The sequence below is a fragment of the Mesoplodon densirostris genome, chromosome 16 (assembly GCF_025265405.1).
Source record: "Mesoplodon densirostris isolate mMesDen1 chromosome 16, mMesDen1 primary haplotype, whole genome shotgun sequence".
Taxonomy (NCBI): Eukaryota; Metazoa; Chordata; class Mammalia; order Artiodactyla; family Ziphiidae; genus Mesoplodon; species Mesoplodon densirostris.
The window spans coordinates 35565630-35582078 of NC_082676.1; the positions used below are offsets into that span (position 1 = coordinate 35565630).

Sequence of the window (16449 nt, forward strand, 5' to 3'; positions counted from 1 at the left end):
GGGCTCGGGGACCCGACGGACCAATTGGAATCCCGAGACGCGTAGGAAGTGGCTAATCAGAACCCGCCGGCGGGGTGGAGACTACGGCGCTGGAGTGAGGCGAGAGAAGGGAGGGGGACTAGAATAGAGTACTCGCCAACTGCCTACTCTCCAGGCCGGCCCGCCCCGCGCAGCCACATCCAGTCAAAAATCTCAGGAGTGGAGATGGAGCCAATCAGGTCCAACCAGGAGGCGGGGACGTCGGCCCTCCACTAGAAGGGATAGAGGCCGAGAAACGCAAACCCTGGTCCTCTTCCAACGAAAACCAATCGCAAGCCAGATACAGGCGAGTGACTGTCAAGAGGGCCAATTAGACCCTCCAGAGGGAACCTGGCCCGGCCTCTTCTCTGAGGGACTGCTCTACCTACCAATAGCATGGGCGAGAAGTCTGTCCCTTCGGTAAGGAGGAGGCCGGTGAGCTAGAACTTTGAGGTTGAGGTAAAGAATGTGAGTGGGGCACGCTGGGCTGGCTGGAAGCAGTGCAGGGACTGCAGTAGTGTGTGCGAGCTGGACGTGTTAGGGAGCGAGCCAGCTTTGAGGGCGCCAGGGTGACCGTGGGGATGGGGGGAGCGGGAGGCAAGGTGATGCCTGAGGCTAGTGTACAGAGGGTCGTTGCAGCCGAAGGGACCGTGGATGCCATTCTGGCTGCGGAGACCGAGGCCCCGCGACAATCTCCGGAGTCCGGGCGGACGTGTGGCTTCTCAGGAGCTGGAAAGGCCCAGCTCAACTCCTCGAGGGAGGGTTAAGGGAGACCGGGAAAGCCTCGAAAATACCGCCCGGCCTACACCCCTGCCCAAAGGAGCGCGCCTGGGCAGGAATTGTGATGATCAGAAGGGACCACCCCACCTAGAAGAAGTCCTTCGTTTTACAAATGAGGAAACTGAGGCGGAGGGAAGTCGATGAGCTGTCAAGAGCAAACAGCAGGTTACTGACAGCTCGCACTAGAAGCCAGGCTTCCTCCTGCATCAGCTTTTGCGGTGGACTGTTTTCTGTTCGTACCCTCTTCTTTGCCTCCCGAGGTGAAATGGACTGGATCAACGGGACCCAGGTACAAGAGGAAGCTGCAGATACTTGTGCCGTCTGCTGAGAGATCTTAGCATCCTGTTAGGTGGCATAAGGACCTAATATAATCCACTTCATTGGTTACTAGTTGCCAAGCCACAAATAGCTGAAGGTTCTTTCCCATAAGCCACATCTCACACGTTGACATTCCGAAACACTTATCGAATTATTAAAATTCCATCCTACGTGTCCCAAACGAGCTGTTTACTAGTCCGTCTGAATAAGGGAGTTTGATTGGATGGTTGACTGTTTTTTAGCTAACACAGAAAACAAATGAGTCTATAATACTATGCAGCTGAGGGCTGGTTGTCCAGGCCTGGATTCCTCAGTTCCTGGGAGAGCCAGCTACCCCTTGGGTGGATTGGTGTAGACCCTCTGCCCCAACGTGGACAGACACAGCCCCAGCCCCTGCTGTTTCTCATCCATGTCATCCCCCTCCCCGCATAAGAGTAAGTTAATAGCTTAGACTCCGGGAGATAACCTAAGCTTTCAGAGTAAATCCGTCCCTTTCTTCCACCTTAAGACGTTGCCCTTCATACATGCAGTCATGTTACTGTCCCAGGAAAGCAGTCTGCTTTTTGATGTGTTTTTCCTGAGTCTGTGCTCAGCTGTGCCCACTTTCATGTGATGCCTGCTTTCATGAGATAGATGGTCTAATTAGCAGGGTCACCTTGCCCCCTCACCTGTCAAACAGTTTATACTGGTTTTTTTTTTTTTTTGAGTTTATATCCTTGAGCTACAAATCCCCTGGAGGCTCTGGCCTGCTGAGATGTGAAGAATTCACCAGTGTCTCTCTACACTTAGTACTAAAAGGGTATCAAGTGTAAAAACCTCCTACTACTCCCTTAAAGTAAAGACCTCGTCTACCAGTAGTTCACATTTTATTGCTCCTGTCCTGTGCATATCCCATGAGCCACTGGGTGGCTAGAACTGGGCTAGAACCAAGGAGCTAAGAGAAATAGGTCACAGTGGCTGGGTGGTGAGGTCACAGAGAGGTTTGACCCAGACTCCATGAGGGAGGGGCCTAGGAGGCAAAGGGGCCCCAGAGGTTCCCCAAGCCCAGGCAGGGGGCATGGTGTGGGAAAGGCAGCAGGGACAAAGGCCAGGGAGCTGAGTACAAGGGGCCAAGGGGCCCGGAGAGATGAGGGCGGGAGCAGGGAGGGGGCAGTCAGGATGGTGAGGAGAAGCCGGAGACGGAAGCTGCAAAAAGTCACCGGGCTCTGCGGACCGGAGGAGGGGCTCAGGGTGAGGGGAGGGCCGGGGGGGGGGGCGAAGCAAGGGAAGGGCAGCAAGATGGCAGCCAGAGATCAGGGGAGGGGTTATGTGGAGAAGTTGGACAGAGAACAAGGCAGACAGGGAAGGGTAAACCCACGGACCTAGGGAGAAAGATGGGAGGATTTGACAGCCCAGAGCCCCCAAGGTAGTGGTTGGTAAGTAGTTAACAGAAGGAAGAGGCATGACCCTCATGGAACCCCTGTATACCCCCTTCTCCTTGGGTAGGTGAAGCGGAGCTGCCCTTCATGTGGCCCAGAGCCTTGGGGTGAAGAGAAGAAGGGGAGAGGAAACCCTATATCTGTTCAGTTGATCCCCCCAGAATTGGTGAGTCCTTGGTGGGGGGCAGGTTGGTGCTGAGAATAAAGGACTGGGGGCCACTGAGGGGCCCCCATGACCCCTGCTTTCCCCCTCCTGCCCCCACAGGTGGAGCACATCATCTCATTCCTCCCAGTCCGAGATGTAGTCTCTCTAGGTCAGACCTGCCACTACCTCCACGAAGTCTGCGACTCTGAGAGCGTGTGGAGACGCATCTGTCACCGGCTCAGTCCTCGTCTTCGACAGCAGGGTTCTGGAGTCCTGCCCTGGAAGAGAGCTGCGATTCTGAACTGTACACCTTCCCGGGAACCTCTAGTTCTCTCTGCTTCTGTCCTACCTTATTCTGGGATCCCTCCTGCTCCATAAAATTGCCTGATGACCTCAGTATTCCTAGCCAACCTTCCAGGGCCCCTTTCTCTGGAAGAAACTTGTTAGATTTAAACATACTCCAACAAGGACTTACTCCAAGTCTCTAGAGCTGCTCTCTGACAGACATTACCACCCAGAGCCCCCATTCCTAGCATCCCTGCCAAGTTGCCCACCATATTCAAGCTCTTCCAAATCTTACCTTGAGACATCCTCCTCTCCCCAAACCTGGAGTTTTCCCTCCTCTAAACCAGGATTTTTCAACCTTGTCACTATTAAAACTTTGAGCCAAATAATTCTTTACAGGGGGCAGGTGCTGTCCTTTGCATGGTAGGATGTTTAGCAACATCCCTGGCCTCTACCCACTAGATGCCAGTAGCACCTCCCCCAGTTCTGACAGCCAATGTCCCCCGAGGGACAAAAATCACCCCCAGGTTGAGAAATAGGCTCTAATCCCCTCCCTTCCCAGGGAGCCCCTATCCAATAAGTTCGTCTCACACGACGGAGATGAAGGGAGATGCAGATAGCAGATCCAGAGCTAGGGGTGTGGAAGGGTTACTGGCCTTTCCCAGTCATTCTTTTTCACACCTCTTTCTGCTTGTCTATGCATTCTTATATTTCCTTTGATGTCTCTGATGCAAGTTTGGACCAAAGAAGTGCTCACTTAGAAGCATGTGTGTGGCCCTGGGCTGAGGTGGGGCAGAGAACTTTAGTTCAGACATGGGGCATAATTTCAGATATCTTCTGAGCTTTCCACGTGCCCTTTGGAAAGGGTCTTTCCCCAGGCCTGGGGATGGAGAGGAGCTAAACACTCATCCACTGAGAAATCTGGCTTGCCCAAGCTCTGTTTCATCTCCTTTGTGCCTCCCGACCCCTTAAACCTCCCTCTCCTTCCCTTCTGCAGACACGAAGGGCCTGTATTTCCAGGCATTTGGGGGCCGCCACCACAGTCTCAGCAAGAGTGTAGCCCCCGTGCTGGCCCAAGGCTACCGCCGCTTCTTGCCCACCAGGGACCACATCTTCATTCTTGACTACACGGGGACCCTCTTCTTCCTCAAAAATGCCCTGGTCTCCTCCACCCTTGGCCAGATCCAGTGGAAGCGGGCCTGCCGCTATGTTGTGTTGTGTCAAGGAGCCAAGGATGTGAGTACCAGGACCCCGGCAGCTGAGATCCCACCTCTTTTCCGGGAACCCAGGGCCCACACCAGTCCTGAGGCGGCATCCTCAGGACAGCCGCCCTCCGATACCAGGAACTGGAAACCAAGTTCGCCTTTCCCAGCCCTAGACCCAAGTATCTCATCTCCCACCCCAGGATCCAGCTGCCCCAGCCTCATCCCACTGCAAGGCTGGAGATCCCGGACACCTTTGTCTTTTCCTACAGTTTGCCTCGGACCCGAGAGGTGACACAGTTTACCGTAAATACCTCTATGTGTTGGCCACTCGGGAGCAGCCGGGAGTGGTGGCCACAACCCACAGCCAGTCCTGCAACTGTGTCGAGGTCTACCTGCAGTCCAGCGGGCAGCGGGCCTTCACGATGACCTTCCACCACTCCATGAGCTTCAAACAGATCATGCTGGTTGGTCAGGAGACCCAGCGGGCCCTGCTGCTCCTCACAGGTGAGGCTTAAAGCAGTGGTTTGCAAACTGTTTCCTGCAGCTTCTTCAGGACCCGCGGCAATGGGTGGGGAAGGAGGCCTCTCACACTGGGCTCTTCATGCCACCTCGTCCTGGTCTCAAACCAAATAGCTCTGCTTTGGTCTGTCTGTCTCCTAGTCTAGGATTCTGCATAATGTGTCAGAGGAATAAAGGGCCCTGCTGCAAAAAAAGTGGTTTGGAACCCACCCATCAGTAAATGCCTGACTGTTTTGTTTTTTTTTTAATGATTATTTATTTATTTATTTTTGGCTGTGCTGGGTCTTCGTTGCTGTGTGCAGGCTTTTCTCTAGTTGGGGCGAGCGGGGGCTACTCTTCATTGCGATGCACGGACTTCTTATTGCGGTGGCTTCTTTTGTTGTGGAGCACGGGGCTCTAGGTGCACGGGCCTTAGTAGTTGTGGACTGTGGGCTTCAGTAGTTGTGGCTCACGGGCTCTAGAGCGCAGGCTCACCAGTTGTGGTGCACGGACTTAGTTGTACCACGGCATGTGGGATCTTCCCAGACCAGGGCTCGAACCCGTGTCCCCTGCATTGGCAGGTGGCTTCTCAAGCACTGCACCACCAGGGAAGCCCCTTTTGTTTTGTTTTGTTTGTCCTTGCCTCTCGGCTTATGGGATCTTCGTTCCCAGACCAGGGATTGAACCTGGGGCCACAGCAGTGAAAGCGCCGAGTCCTAACCACTGGACCGCCAGAGAGCGCCACTGATGTTTAAAATTCTAATCTCCCCAACCTCCATGCCAGGCACTGTACTTTATATGCCGAACTGTCCCTGTTTTCTGTGTTCCCTATACGTGACCACACTCCCAAGCCCCCAAGCCTGAGATCTTCTGGACTTCTTCTTTTCGTTTTGGCCTCACCATGCAGCTTGTGGGGTCTTAGTTCCCCAACCAGGGATCGAACCCAGGCCCCCTGCAGTGGAAGCTTTGGACTGCCAGGGAATTCCCCCCTTCTGAACTTCTTAATGCTAGGCAGGGCCCTGAATCCCCAGACATCATTCTTCCCAACACTCAAATTGGATTCTGCCAAATCCAACTGCTCGGTTTTCTCTGCACTCATCCCTCACACTGAAGAGCTCCCCTGGTTGATTTTCGGTGGTGAAGGCTGGAGGCTGGGGTACTTGAGGTCACTGCCCCCTTATTTCATCTCTACCCTTTTCCTTCCAGCCCCACTCTAGGGCAGCAAATGTCTCATCCTGTATGGCTTAGGGAGTCTCTTGGGAAGTTAATGTGGTTATTGGAGGGTCCCCTCCCCCACACAGTTGTCTGCCTCCCCGCCCCCTCCCCCAGAGGAAGGAAAGATCTACTCTTTGGTAGTGAATGAAACCCAGCTGGACCAGCCACGCTCCTGTACAGTTCAGCTGGCCTTGAGGAAGGTGTCCCGCTGCCTCCCTCACCTGCGTGTGGCCTGCATGGCTTCCAACCAGAGCAGTACTCTCTACATTACCGGTAAGAGCCACTTCCCTTCTTCTCCAGACCCCAGTCTTGGACAGACCTTCCAGATACAGAACCCTCCCTCATCCTTATTCCAGCTCTGTGGGGGACCCATAGAGCATCCTAGTCAAAAGAGGTGTTTAAGCTCCCAGACATCATAGCTGGTGCATTTCTAGTGGGCGTGAGACTCTCCAGATCTTAGATCTTTCATCCCAGGTAGGGCCTGATCCCTAGGAAATGGGTGCCCAAAGCTGCTGAGCTGAGGGCTCCCAACCCCCCAGACCAGGGGGGAGTGTATTTTGAGGTGCATACTCCAGGGGTGTATCGTGATCTCTTTGGGACCCTTCAAGCCTTTGACCCTGTGGACCAGCAGATGCCGCTTGCGCTCTCACTGCCTGCCAAGGTAGGATCCTGGAGCGGGGTGGGGCAGACCAGAGGGGGCGGGGCCTTAGGGGGCCTGCAAGGAACTGAAGGTCTGAAACAGGAGCAGGAATCAAATGATTGATCAGGGAGGGACAAGGGACCCAGGGAGAGGGGTGACATAGAGGGCAAGACCAAAAGCGATCAGCTGGGTGTGGCAGGTTAGCAGTTGTAAGATTCTGGAGCTCAGAGTTCCCCTGGAGACAACTGAAGGCCCAGTCCTCCTTTCTACCTTACCTCCTAGGTCCTATTCTGTGCTCTTGGCTACAATCATCTTGGCCTGGTGGATGAATTTGGCCGAGTCTTTATGCAGGGAAATAACAGATATGGGCAGCTGGGAACCGGGGACAAAATGGACCGAGGGGAACCCACACAGGTGAGATTGCTTCCCAGCTACTCTCATCTTGCCCCCCTTCCTCTAATTCCCTGACCCCTGGATCTCTCCACATCTCTAATTTCCATAGAATCCACTTTCTACTCCCTAGGACGTTAAGCCAACCAGTTTGTAATGCCTGTGCTACTGTATCTCACCCGGGGTTGGCACCACAAGGTGCATTCTGTGTGGCTCTTGCTCTAAGTGCAGTAGGAGTTTAATGAAGCAGGGAGACCTGGGTGGGCTGAAGTAACTCCAAGAGGTGAGATGTAAGCAGGGCCTAGTGGGTTAGATAGGATTCGGGTGGGTACAGGGAAAGACATCCTATGTAATGGGGATGGGGACGACGCTTGCACATCCCTGGGACGGTGGAAGGCCCAGCCTGACCAGAGCAGAGTGTGTTTTGGAACTCGGTAGCTACGAGGTGGTATAGGTGTTTGCGAGCCTACGGAAGTATCGATTTGGGAAAGAGCCGTTGCGGGTTCTGGAGCAGGAGAAGGCAACTCCCTGGATGATGGAGAACGGGTCACGTGGCCAGAGGGCACAGTGAGAGGGCCACTGGGAGGCTGCTGAATGACACCAGCATTTGAGACAGGGGACTGGGGCTGGTACAGTGGCAGCGGAAACAGAGAGGAATGGAGATATGAGGTGTAGTGAAAGAAAATGAACAGTCTCTGGAAACTGACTAGATATGAGGACAGTGGGGTAGGACAAAGGTGGCTCTGGCAATAGACATGGTAAACATGCCAGTGGGCGAGGAATGCTGGTTTGAGGAGAGAATGTGAATTTAGGCTTTTTCTTTGCAGTGAGAGTAAAACACTAAAGTAGAAATGTCTAGCTGGATTCCAAGTTGGAACAAGGTTGAAATGACAAAAGTAGAGGCAGAGGGGCAAAGCTGGGTGGTCGCCATGATTGTGGGTGGAGGGACTGAAAGAGCTGTCTCTGAGAGAGAGACACACCCTCAAATGCCACATCTCGCAGGCCATGGGCACAGAAGGTTTCACCCAGGAGGGGGTGGTGACAGTGATAGTGTCCATGGAAGGATGGCTATGCCATATTTTTCAGTGAAAAAAAAAAAAATTCGTGAAATGGTTTACACAGCACAATCCCATTTTGGTTTAAAAATATACAACTTTGCGTGTATATATTTGCTGAGTCAACAGTGAGGAAGAATATCCAGCAAGATGTTAATAGTGGGTGGTGGGGCTTCCAGTGATTTTTAAATGAATTTTTGCTTGCCAGTATTTTATAATTTTCCTGTAATGGCCGTGAAATTACTTATCTATGTCTTCAAAAGTAAAGCGCTCACAGTCTCAGGAACAAGCGTGCAGGAGAGGCCCTGGGATTTGGCTGCTGGGAGGTCCAGTGCCTTTGGAAAAAAGTCGTAGCATAGTGGGGAGAGAAGCCAGATAACAGAGGGTTCAGGCGAGACTGGCTGTGGTGAGACCAAGAATGTGGTCCACTTCAGACTGATCACGTAGCCAGTCCTACTGCCTAAAAGACAGAGGTAGGAAGCAGCAGAAATCAGGTGGAGATGTTTCTCCAAAAGAGTGGCCATTTTAAAAGATAAAGATATGACAGACTGAAAATGCTAGAGACGGAAGGAAGGACTCAGTGGGAGGCAGGTCCTTCCAGGGGCCTAACCTGGAACTACACAGGGACAGGGAGGAAGGCTCTTCCTCCCCCGAGGCTGGAAGGCAGAATGAGAGAGTGGACAGGCCCAGGCCTGGGGGATGAGACCAGGGAGCAGATAGCAGGCCCTGGCCTCAGGCAACAGGGCTGTTTTCCAGGGAGCCGAGAGGAGGAACCAACAGACGTGCTAGCGCCCCTGTGGTCAGACTGGGGCTGCAGGAGAACCGAGGAGGAGTGATAGCTGCCTGTCTGCAGTCGGCAGGGCGGACCTCGTTGGGAAGGGGGAGGGTACTCTGGGGCCCACCTCCTCCCTCCCCTAGCTTCCCTAGGGGAAGCTGTCACCCTTCTCCAACCCGGCCCCTCCCCACGGTGCCTTGGTGTTCCCCACTTAGGGACCCTGACCTGTGTTCTCAGGTACATTATCTGCAGCGCCCCGTTGCCCTGTGGTGTGGCCTCAACCACTCCCTGGTGCTGAGCCAGGGCTCAGACTTCAGCAAGGAGCTGCTGGGCTGTGGATGTGGGGCCAGAGGCCGCCTGCCAGGCTGGCCTAAGGGAAGTGCCTCCTTCGTTAAGCTCCACATCAAGGTCAGAGCAGGGTCCGGGCAGTGGGCAACCAGGGAGGGCCAGAGCAGTAGAGCCCACAGGACTGTAGCTGGGGCTCCCACAGGGACCCAGGGACCCCATCTTCCAGCACCACCCACCGCCCTTTCCTGCCACGTACCATGGCTCCTGGCTCTCTCCCTGAGCTGCCCCTGCTGGCCCGCTCCGACCTCACACAACCTTGGGGCTCAGCCAGCCAGCTCACTTGCTGGCTCAGGGCTGGTCTGAGCAGGACGAACACAACAGCTGGGGCTTCCTGGGAACCCCTTCCTGGGGCCCCACTCAGCCACACCCCTCTGTCTCTCCTCCAAGGTCCCTTTGTGTGCCTGCTCCCTCTGTTCTACCAGAGACTGCCTCTACATTCTGTCCAGCCATGACATCGAGCACCATCCCGCCTACCGGGACCTACCAGCCAGCAGGGTGGCGGGGACCCCCGAGCCCAGCCTGGGGGCCGGAGCAGCCCAGGACCCTGGCGGGGTGGCGGCCCGGGCCTGTGAGCAGTACCTCAGCCAGATCCGCAGTTGCCCCACATTGCAGGACCGCATGGAAAAGATGAAGGAGATCGTGGGCTGGATGCCCTTGATGGCTGCACAGAAGGATTTCTTCTGGGAGGCCCTGGACATGCTGCAGAGGGCTGCTGGAGGGGTTGGCCAAGGCTCCCCAACCCCTGACAGCTGACCCGCCTCTCCAGGTCTCACCCCTGGAGGGAGGGTCTGGCCCTGGGCCAGGGGCTAAGGAGAGGTGGAATGACAGCAATGAACTCTGTGTGTGTGCGCGTGGGGAGGGGGATGCAGTGGGCTAGGGCCTGCTGGACAGGCCAGGGTGGGACTGTTTTGTAAAATGTTCAGGGAGCTACCCAGGAGGGGCCCCCAGCCTGACCATCATGGACAAAAGATTTGATGGACAAATAGAATAAAAGGCTGAGTGAGGCCCGGTTTGTAACCCTGGGGCCTGGGAGGAACGTGGGGCGGGGTGGGGGGGAGGGGTGGGCAGGCAGAGTGGACGCAGCTCAGGCTGTCAGTTGCTGCAGAGCTGACAGCACCTGGATCCTTCAGCTTCCTTTTCTCTCCAACGCCAAGACCTGATGCCTACTTGGTTCCGCCACTTGGATCCTCTGTCCATCAGACTGAGAAAGGCGCTTCCTCTGACTTCAGGATGCTTCCTACCCATTTCCCTTCATCCCTGTGAAGCCAAACCACCACCACCCCCCCGCCCCCCGCTCTCCTCCTCCTGTTTCCCTTCCAGATCTGATCTCACATGTTGTCCTTTCCCTTACTTTCTACTCCATCCTCCTCTTCCTCAATAAGGAAGACACTCCCTTTACCCACATAGCATGCCTCCCTGCCCCCACCCATACCTCCAAATATTTGGGAGAGAAGATGGGTGAGCAGAATTCTTCCTCTGTGGCCTAGTCTGGCCCGGGTATGGAGAGGACAGTAGACATTTGAAGTGGAAAATAAACTGGAGCAGAGGGTGGTCAGGAAGTGGGTAAGTGATTAGAGGTTGGCAGTCCAGGGAAGGACTTCCTCTGGGTGCTGAGGAAGCAGGAATGGGGAGGATCACAGGTGGGCTGGAGAGTCCTCAGGAAAGACCCGAGGCTGTGTTGGAAGGATGCTCGGGCACTGGACAGAGTGGGCTTGCAGATGACATGACTGGATGGTCTGGATTATGCTGAGAGCCTGATGCTCCCTCTGCCCTTCATTGCTCCACCCCCGCTCCCACACTGGGTCAGTATTTATGTGTCCTGGACCTAGAGAGGCCCCTGGAATCGCCACTGTCCCGGCTCTTCTCTCCCTGTTCCGCCTTCCCAGCCGCCCGCCCCACTGGCCAGTCCCCACGCCCACACGCCCAAGGCTGCCTCATCTGGCACCGATTATCCCCGCTGCTGCTGCCGCTGCCGCTGCTGCTACACTCAGCTGCTGCCTCTGTCTTGAGGACCCCAGCGCCTCTCCCTCGGGCCATGCTGCCTGCTACCACAGCCTCCCTCTTGGGGCCCCTCCTCACTGCCTGGGCCCTGCTGCTGCCTTTCACCCAGGGCCAGAGCCCCAACTACACCAGGTAGGTCGCTCGGCACCTTCCAGATGGCTTGAGTGAACTTCAGATCCCTGATTCCTGGGGGGCTATGCCTGTGGATCTTGTAGATTCTTTTGCTAACACACCACCCGCCCAGATCTCCCACAGCCCTCACCCTTCTCTGGCCCCCAAGTCCTCCTTCCCTGCTGCAAGGCCACTGTCTCCTGCGGTCACCACTGCTCCCCACTCCTCCACCCTCCGTCCTCTGCCCTCTAAGTCTCCCCACCTACCCAGACCCTTGGCCCCCCCATGGAACCTGAGAGCACCAACACCTTGAACTTGCCTGGTAGCTGTACATCTGGATTCCAGGAGGGAATTAGAGACTGGGGGCGGGGTGGGGGGAAGAGGGGGCTGCAAGTGGGAGACGTGGGAGTCAGTCACCGCAGTAGTTAGCTGGAACCGGAGCAGGGCAAAGGTTGGGAGCGCAGGGCCCTGGCTGCTACTTCTCCCTCACCTCCCTGCCCCCTCACCCCCCCACCTCGAGGCTGTGTCCACATCTGGAAGTAGTTAGGCTGCTCCAGGCCCTGACTGCCAGGCAGGGCGAGGGGGGAGAATGACGGAGGGGGGCCGAGGAGGATTCCGGGAATTCCTGCTGGGGTGGGGGTGGGAACTCTGAGGGGCTGGAGGGACAGCCAAGTTGCTGGTCCCACTTTTTCCTGATTCTCTGCTGGAGTATTTCCCACCCCAGTCCCGTCCCCGCTGGCTGAGGCCGCCTCGAATCCTTCGGGCCTCCCTCCCTCATCCCCCTGGCTGCCCTTCTTGGCGCCCCCATGCTCATTGCCCTACCCCAGTCCCTGCACCACTCCCCGACTCAGGCCTGACCTCTCTTCTGTTCTGCAGACCTGTGTTCCTGTGTGGAGGGGATGTGACAGGGGAGTCGGGTTACCTGGCAAGCGAAGGTTTCCCTAACCTCTACCCCGCCAATAAGGAGTGCGTCTGGACGATAACGGTGAGGAGGCCCCTCTGGCCGCCGTCCCCTTGTCCAAGTCTCCCCGAGGCCTGGGTCCAGGCAGCCAGAGGCCAGACTGCTAAGGGAACCCCCCTCCCGGCAAGGACCGCCGCTTCTCCCTGGGGAAGTCCCAGCCCCCTCCCCTCTGGTCACTGACAGCATCAGTGTCCACAGTAACACATGGCAAGCATCCTCACACCTTAACTCAGAGCCTGCTTCTCCATTCCCACCTTCATCCCCATCCCCTCTGGTCTCTCCACAGACCTCAGGTCTTGTCCCCTGCACAAGCCACAAGCCCTCTGCTCTGCATCCTGATGGGGTCCCCACTGCTTCAGGCCCAGTTTCTGTAGGAAATGCTTGGGGAAAAAGAGGTGCCCTCTGCCTGGTTGTGTCTGGCCTGACTTTGCAGGTCCCCGACCCTGTCCCCACCATCAGGTCCCTGAGGGCCAGACTGTGTCCCTCTCCTTCCGAGTCTTTGACCTGGAGCTGCACCCCTCCTGCCGTTATGACGCTCTGGAGGTCTTTGCCGGGCCTGGAACCTCAGGCCAGCGGCTCGGACGCTTCTGCGGGACCTTCCGGCCAGCGCCCTTAGTCGCCCCCGGCAACCAGGTGACCCTGAGGATGACATCGGACGAGGGCACGGGAGGACGAGGCTTCCTGCTCTGGTACAGCGGGCGGTCCACCTCAGGCACTGGTGAGACCTCCCTCACCTCCGCTGTTCCCCTCTCCTGGCCCCGCCCCCGGCGCAGGCCCCACCCCAGCCTTAACCTCCACCCCAAGAGCCTGGGACCCCCATTATCTCCCTTACCCTTTTCCCTCACTAACCGCCCCTTCAGTCCCTCCTCCCCGTCTTCTCTCCCCCCCTTCCCGCTCCCACCCACCCCCTCTTCCAGGCCCCCGCCCAGGCGCGAGGCGGAAATGGGTCACCGACCCGCGGGTGGAATGGGCGGCCTGGGGTTACTGGGACGGTGAGTAACTGCCCGCCCCCGTCCGCAATCGGGCTCCCTCAGACGGGCGCGAGGGGGCACCCCCGGGTTGGGGGACTAGGTTCCCCCAACCCGGAGCCCCCTACACCCAGCCCGGGGGCTCCCGATTGCGGTCCCATCACCTCCTCCTGGCGGCAGAAGTCTCCCCTAAAATGTTTGAGGGACTTCCCCAAAGGGGCCTCGGGGCTGTGCCCAAATTTGAGGGCACCCTCACAACATGGGGACTCTCCAGCTGCGACGGGGACTTTTCTGCCGGGCCGGGGAGATGGGATCTTCCAGGGGAAGAGGAGCGATGTGGCCTCGCGATGTGGCTTCGCGATGTGGCCTCGGGTCAGGGGGAGGGGCAAGAAGGGAGCGTGTCCAGTCAATTCCTCCTCCCCCTACCACCGCCCGCCTGGGTGCCCGGCGGTCCAAGACTTACCCCCCCACCGCGGTCCAAGACCTCCCGGAGCCCCGCTCCTCCGAGCCCCATCTCTGCTAACCTACCCCCTTCTTCCTCCCTCTCTTCTCGCCCCATCATCCCGAGACCCAGACATCTGAGCTTTCTGCACGGGCTCCCAGCCTAGAGTTCTCCTCCAGCTGACCGAGGGTCTCCACCGCCCCCCACCCCCACTCCTCTCTCCCATCCCCAGAGCACCAATTTTGCGGGGGGCGGCTGGAGAAGGCCCAGGGAACCCTGACCACGCCCAACTGGCCCGAGTCCGATTACCCCCCGGGCATCAGCTGTTCCTGGCACATCATCGCGCCCCCGGACCAGGTACTGACCCCCTGCCCGGGCTGCCCTCGGGGACCCAGGCGGCGTCCTCCAGTATGCAGCCTGCAAAGATTTATTGAACATCTACAATGTCCCGAGCACTGAGCTTGCATGGTGGGCAGCAAAAACAGACCCAGACCTGCTTGCACCCAAACAAAAAATGTCAAATTACGACTGTGACGAACCTTACGAGAGCGAGGTACCCGATGCTGATATATAAACTGATTTGTGCGTGCGTGTGTGTGTGTGTGTGTGTGTGTGTGTGTGTGAGTAGTGGTGGTGGAGGTGGATTCTGGGTCTGTTCCTTGAGAATGAGCCAGGACTTGACCTTGCGGACTACGGCGAACGAGGCCACTGCAGGGCCCCCGTGGATGTGTGTTTTCCTCCGAGCTGTGTGAATGCATTAAGAGGGGGGCTGGAGGGCACGCGGGAGGCGAGCGAGGAGGCCGCGGCAAGCGTCCCGGAGGCGGCGACCGGGCGGAGGAGGTGAGAGGCGAGAGCTCCGCTCCCTCGGCTGCCCGGGGTCCCGCCGCGCAGCCTCCGCCTCTGCCCCGCCGCCAGGTGATCTCACTGACCTTCGGGAAGTTTGACCTGGAGCCCGACTCCTACTGCCGCTACGATTCGGTCAGCGTGTTCAACGGCGCCGTGAGCGACGACGCCAAGCGGCTGGGGAAGTTCTGCGGCGACACAGCCCCGGGGTGAGGGGGCGGCACCTGGGTGGGTGATGGCGTCCGGGAGTCTCCGCCGCGCCTGGTGCGGGAGCGGGGGGACAGCGCTGCTGGTGGGAGGGGCGGGGCTGAGCTGAAGCCGCAGGAGGCGAACCTGCCGGCCCCAAACGGGTGGGCGGAGCGGGTAGCGGCCCAGGCAGAAGACGAGGCTTGACGCCAGGCCTGGGGTCCGTGGATGGAGAGGCGAGTGGTGCTTGCGAAATCGGGAAGCTAACGCAGACAACCGAGGGGCAGAGGTGAAAAGGCCGCCGGCCTGGGTAGGGGGCAGGATGCGCTGCCCGCCTGACACCTCCCCCAATGCCCCGCGCCCGCAGTCCCATCTCCTCCGAAGGGAACGAGCTCCTCGTCCAGTTCGTCTCGGACCTCAGCGTCACGGCCGACGGCTTCTCGGCCTCCTACAGGACCCTGCCGCGGGGCGCCACCGAAGGAGGGCCAGCCCGGAGGCCGGGGGAGGACGCCCGGCCGAGCCCCCCGTTCCTCGGCCCGGGCCCCAAGCCCGGAGCCGGGCCCAAAGTCAAGCCCAGAGTCCCACCTGAGGAGAAACCGAAGGCCGCGCCTAAGGCAGAGGCAACTCCGGTGGGCCCCGGTGAGTCTGGAAAGGCAGAGGAAGCGGACGCAGACTGAAAGGAGTTGTATCCGAGTTCCTTCCTGCGCTCATTCATTCATTCATTCAGTACAGCACCCACGGGTGCCGCCTCTGTGCTAATGGCTGGTACTGGGTGCTGGGACACGAAGCTGGATAGAGCTCTGAACAAGTTCAAAGCAATGCGGCTTTTGTGGGGAAAGTGGTCCTTCCTACCTGCTGGGTAGGTTACCCTCCACAAACAGTGCCCCCCCCCCCCCCGCAGATGCACCCAGTGTCTCCTGTCCAAAACAGTGCCGGCGGGCAGGCACCTTGCAGAGCCACTTCTGTAACAGCGACCTGGGTAAGCAGCCCCGTCCCCCAGCTCTGCCCTTCCAGCTCCTCTAACCTCCCCTCCTGTCCCCAAAGCCCCCCTCCTTCTGGTTCCAGCCCTGCCCTGGCCTCCTGTCTCCTCACCTCTCCCTCTCTCTCCCACAGTGGTGACGGGAATGGTGAAGTCCATGGTTCGGGGCCCAGGGGAGGGCCTCACAGTCACTGTCAATCTCACTGGTGTTTACAAAACCGGAGGCCTGGACCTGCCCTCTCCCCCCACTGACACCTCCCTGAAGTTTTATGTGCCCTGCAAGCAGTGCCCCCCCATGAAGAAAGGTAACAGAGATGTGGGAAAATGTAGAGGGGGACTTAGCCTCATGAAAATGATGGAGGCAGTAGAATCTGAGGGACTGGGATGAGGGGGTACATCTATAAGGTCTCAGTTACACCAACTCTCAATCCCTTCCTCCTCTTCCCTAGGAATCAGTTATCTGCTGATGGGCCAGGTGGAAGAAAACAGAGGTCCGATCCTTCCTCCAGAGAGCTTCGTGGTTCTCTACCGGCCCACCCAGAACCAGATCCTCACCAACCTCAGCAAGAGGTGCCCCTCCAAGCCTGTTCAGGCTGCTGGATCCCAAGCCTGAGCCCAGGCCAGCCTCGGGACCCTGGCCCTAGGGACCCCTTTCTTATCCAAATAAATGTTTCTAGACTTGAGGAAGGGGTCACATGTCCATTTGTATGGTTTTGGTGCTCCTCTGGGGATTTGTTTTCATTCATTCATTAAACTCAACAGTTACTATACAGAAGAATGTAAGTCAAATCTTGTCACCCCTTTGCTCAAAATTCTCCTGTATTCTCAACACACACAGAAAATGGTAACTACGTGGAGGTGATGGATA

At 57.6% G+C, this 16449-nt stretch overlaps 2 protein-coding genes across 4 annotated transcripts; both read left to right on the plus strand.

Annotated features, from left to right (window-relative positions):
* Nucleotides 1-448: 448 nt before the first annotated feature.
* On the plus strand, nt 449-10036 carry FBXO24 (F-box protein 24). Of its 3 annotated transcripts, XM_060077829.1 has the most exons (10): nt 449-1087; nt 2602-2700; nt 2800-2983; nt 3962-4200; nt 4439-4673; nt 5997-6155; nt 6422-6543; nt 6805-6936; nt 8980-9150; nt 9478-10036. In XM_060077829.1, exons 1-10 carry the CDS (start codon nt 911-913, stop codon nt 9841-9843), a joined length of 1884 nt encoding a protein of 627 aa, XP_059933812.1. In that variant the 5' UTR covers nt 449-910; the 3' UTR covers nt 9844-10036. The 3 variants fall into 3 exon arrangements, with proteins under 3 accessions (XP_059933812.1, XP_059933810.1, XP_059933811.1); XM_060077827.1 differs by lacking the exon at nt 8980-9150; XM_060077828.1 differs by lacking the exon at nt 8980-9150 and having other exon boundaries at nt 6491-6543.
* A 956-nt stretch (nt 10037-10992) lies between these two features.
* Nucleotides 10993-16264, plus strand: PCOLCE (procollagen C-endopeptidase enhancer). Its single transcript, XM_060078057.1, has 9 exons — nt 10993-11223; nt 12079-12187; nt 12623-12881; nt 13806-13930; nt 14489-14625; nt 14970-15241; nt 15504-15581; nt 15716-15886; nt 16031-16264. The coding sequence occupies exons 1-9, from the start codon at nt 11126-11128 to the stop codon at nt 16192-16194; spliced, it is 1413 nt and encodes a 470-aa protein (XP_059934040.1). The 5' UTR covers nt 10993-11125; the 3' UTR covers nt 16195-16264.
* The last annotated feature ends 185 nt before the right edge of the window (nt 16265-16449 follow it).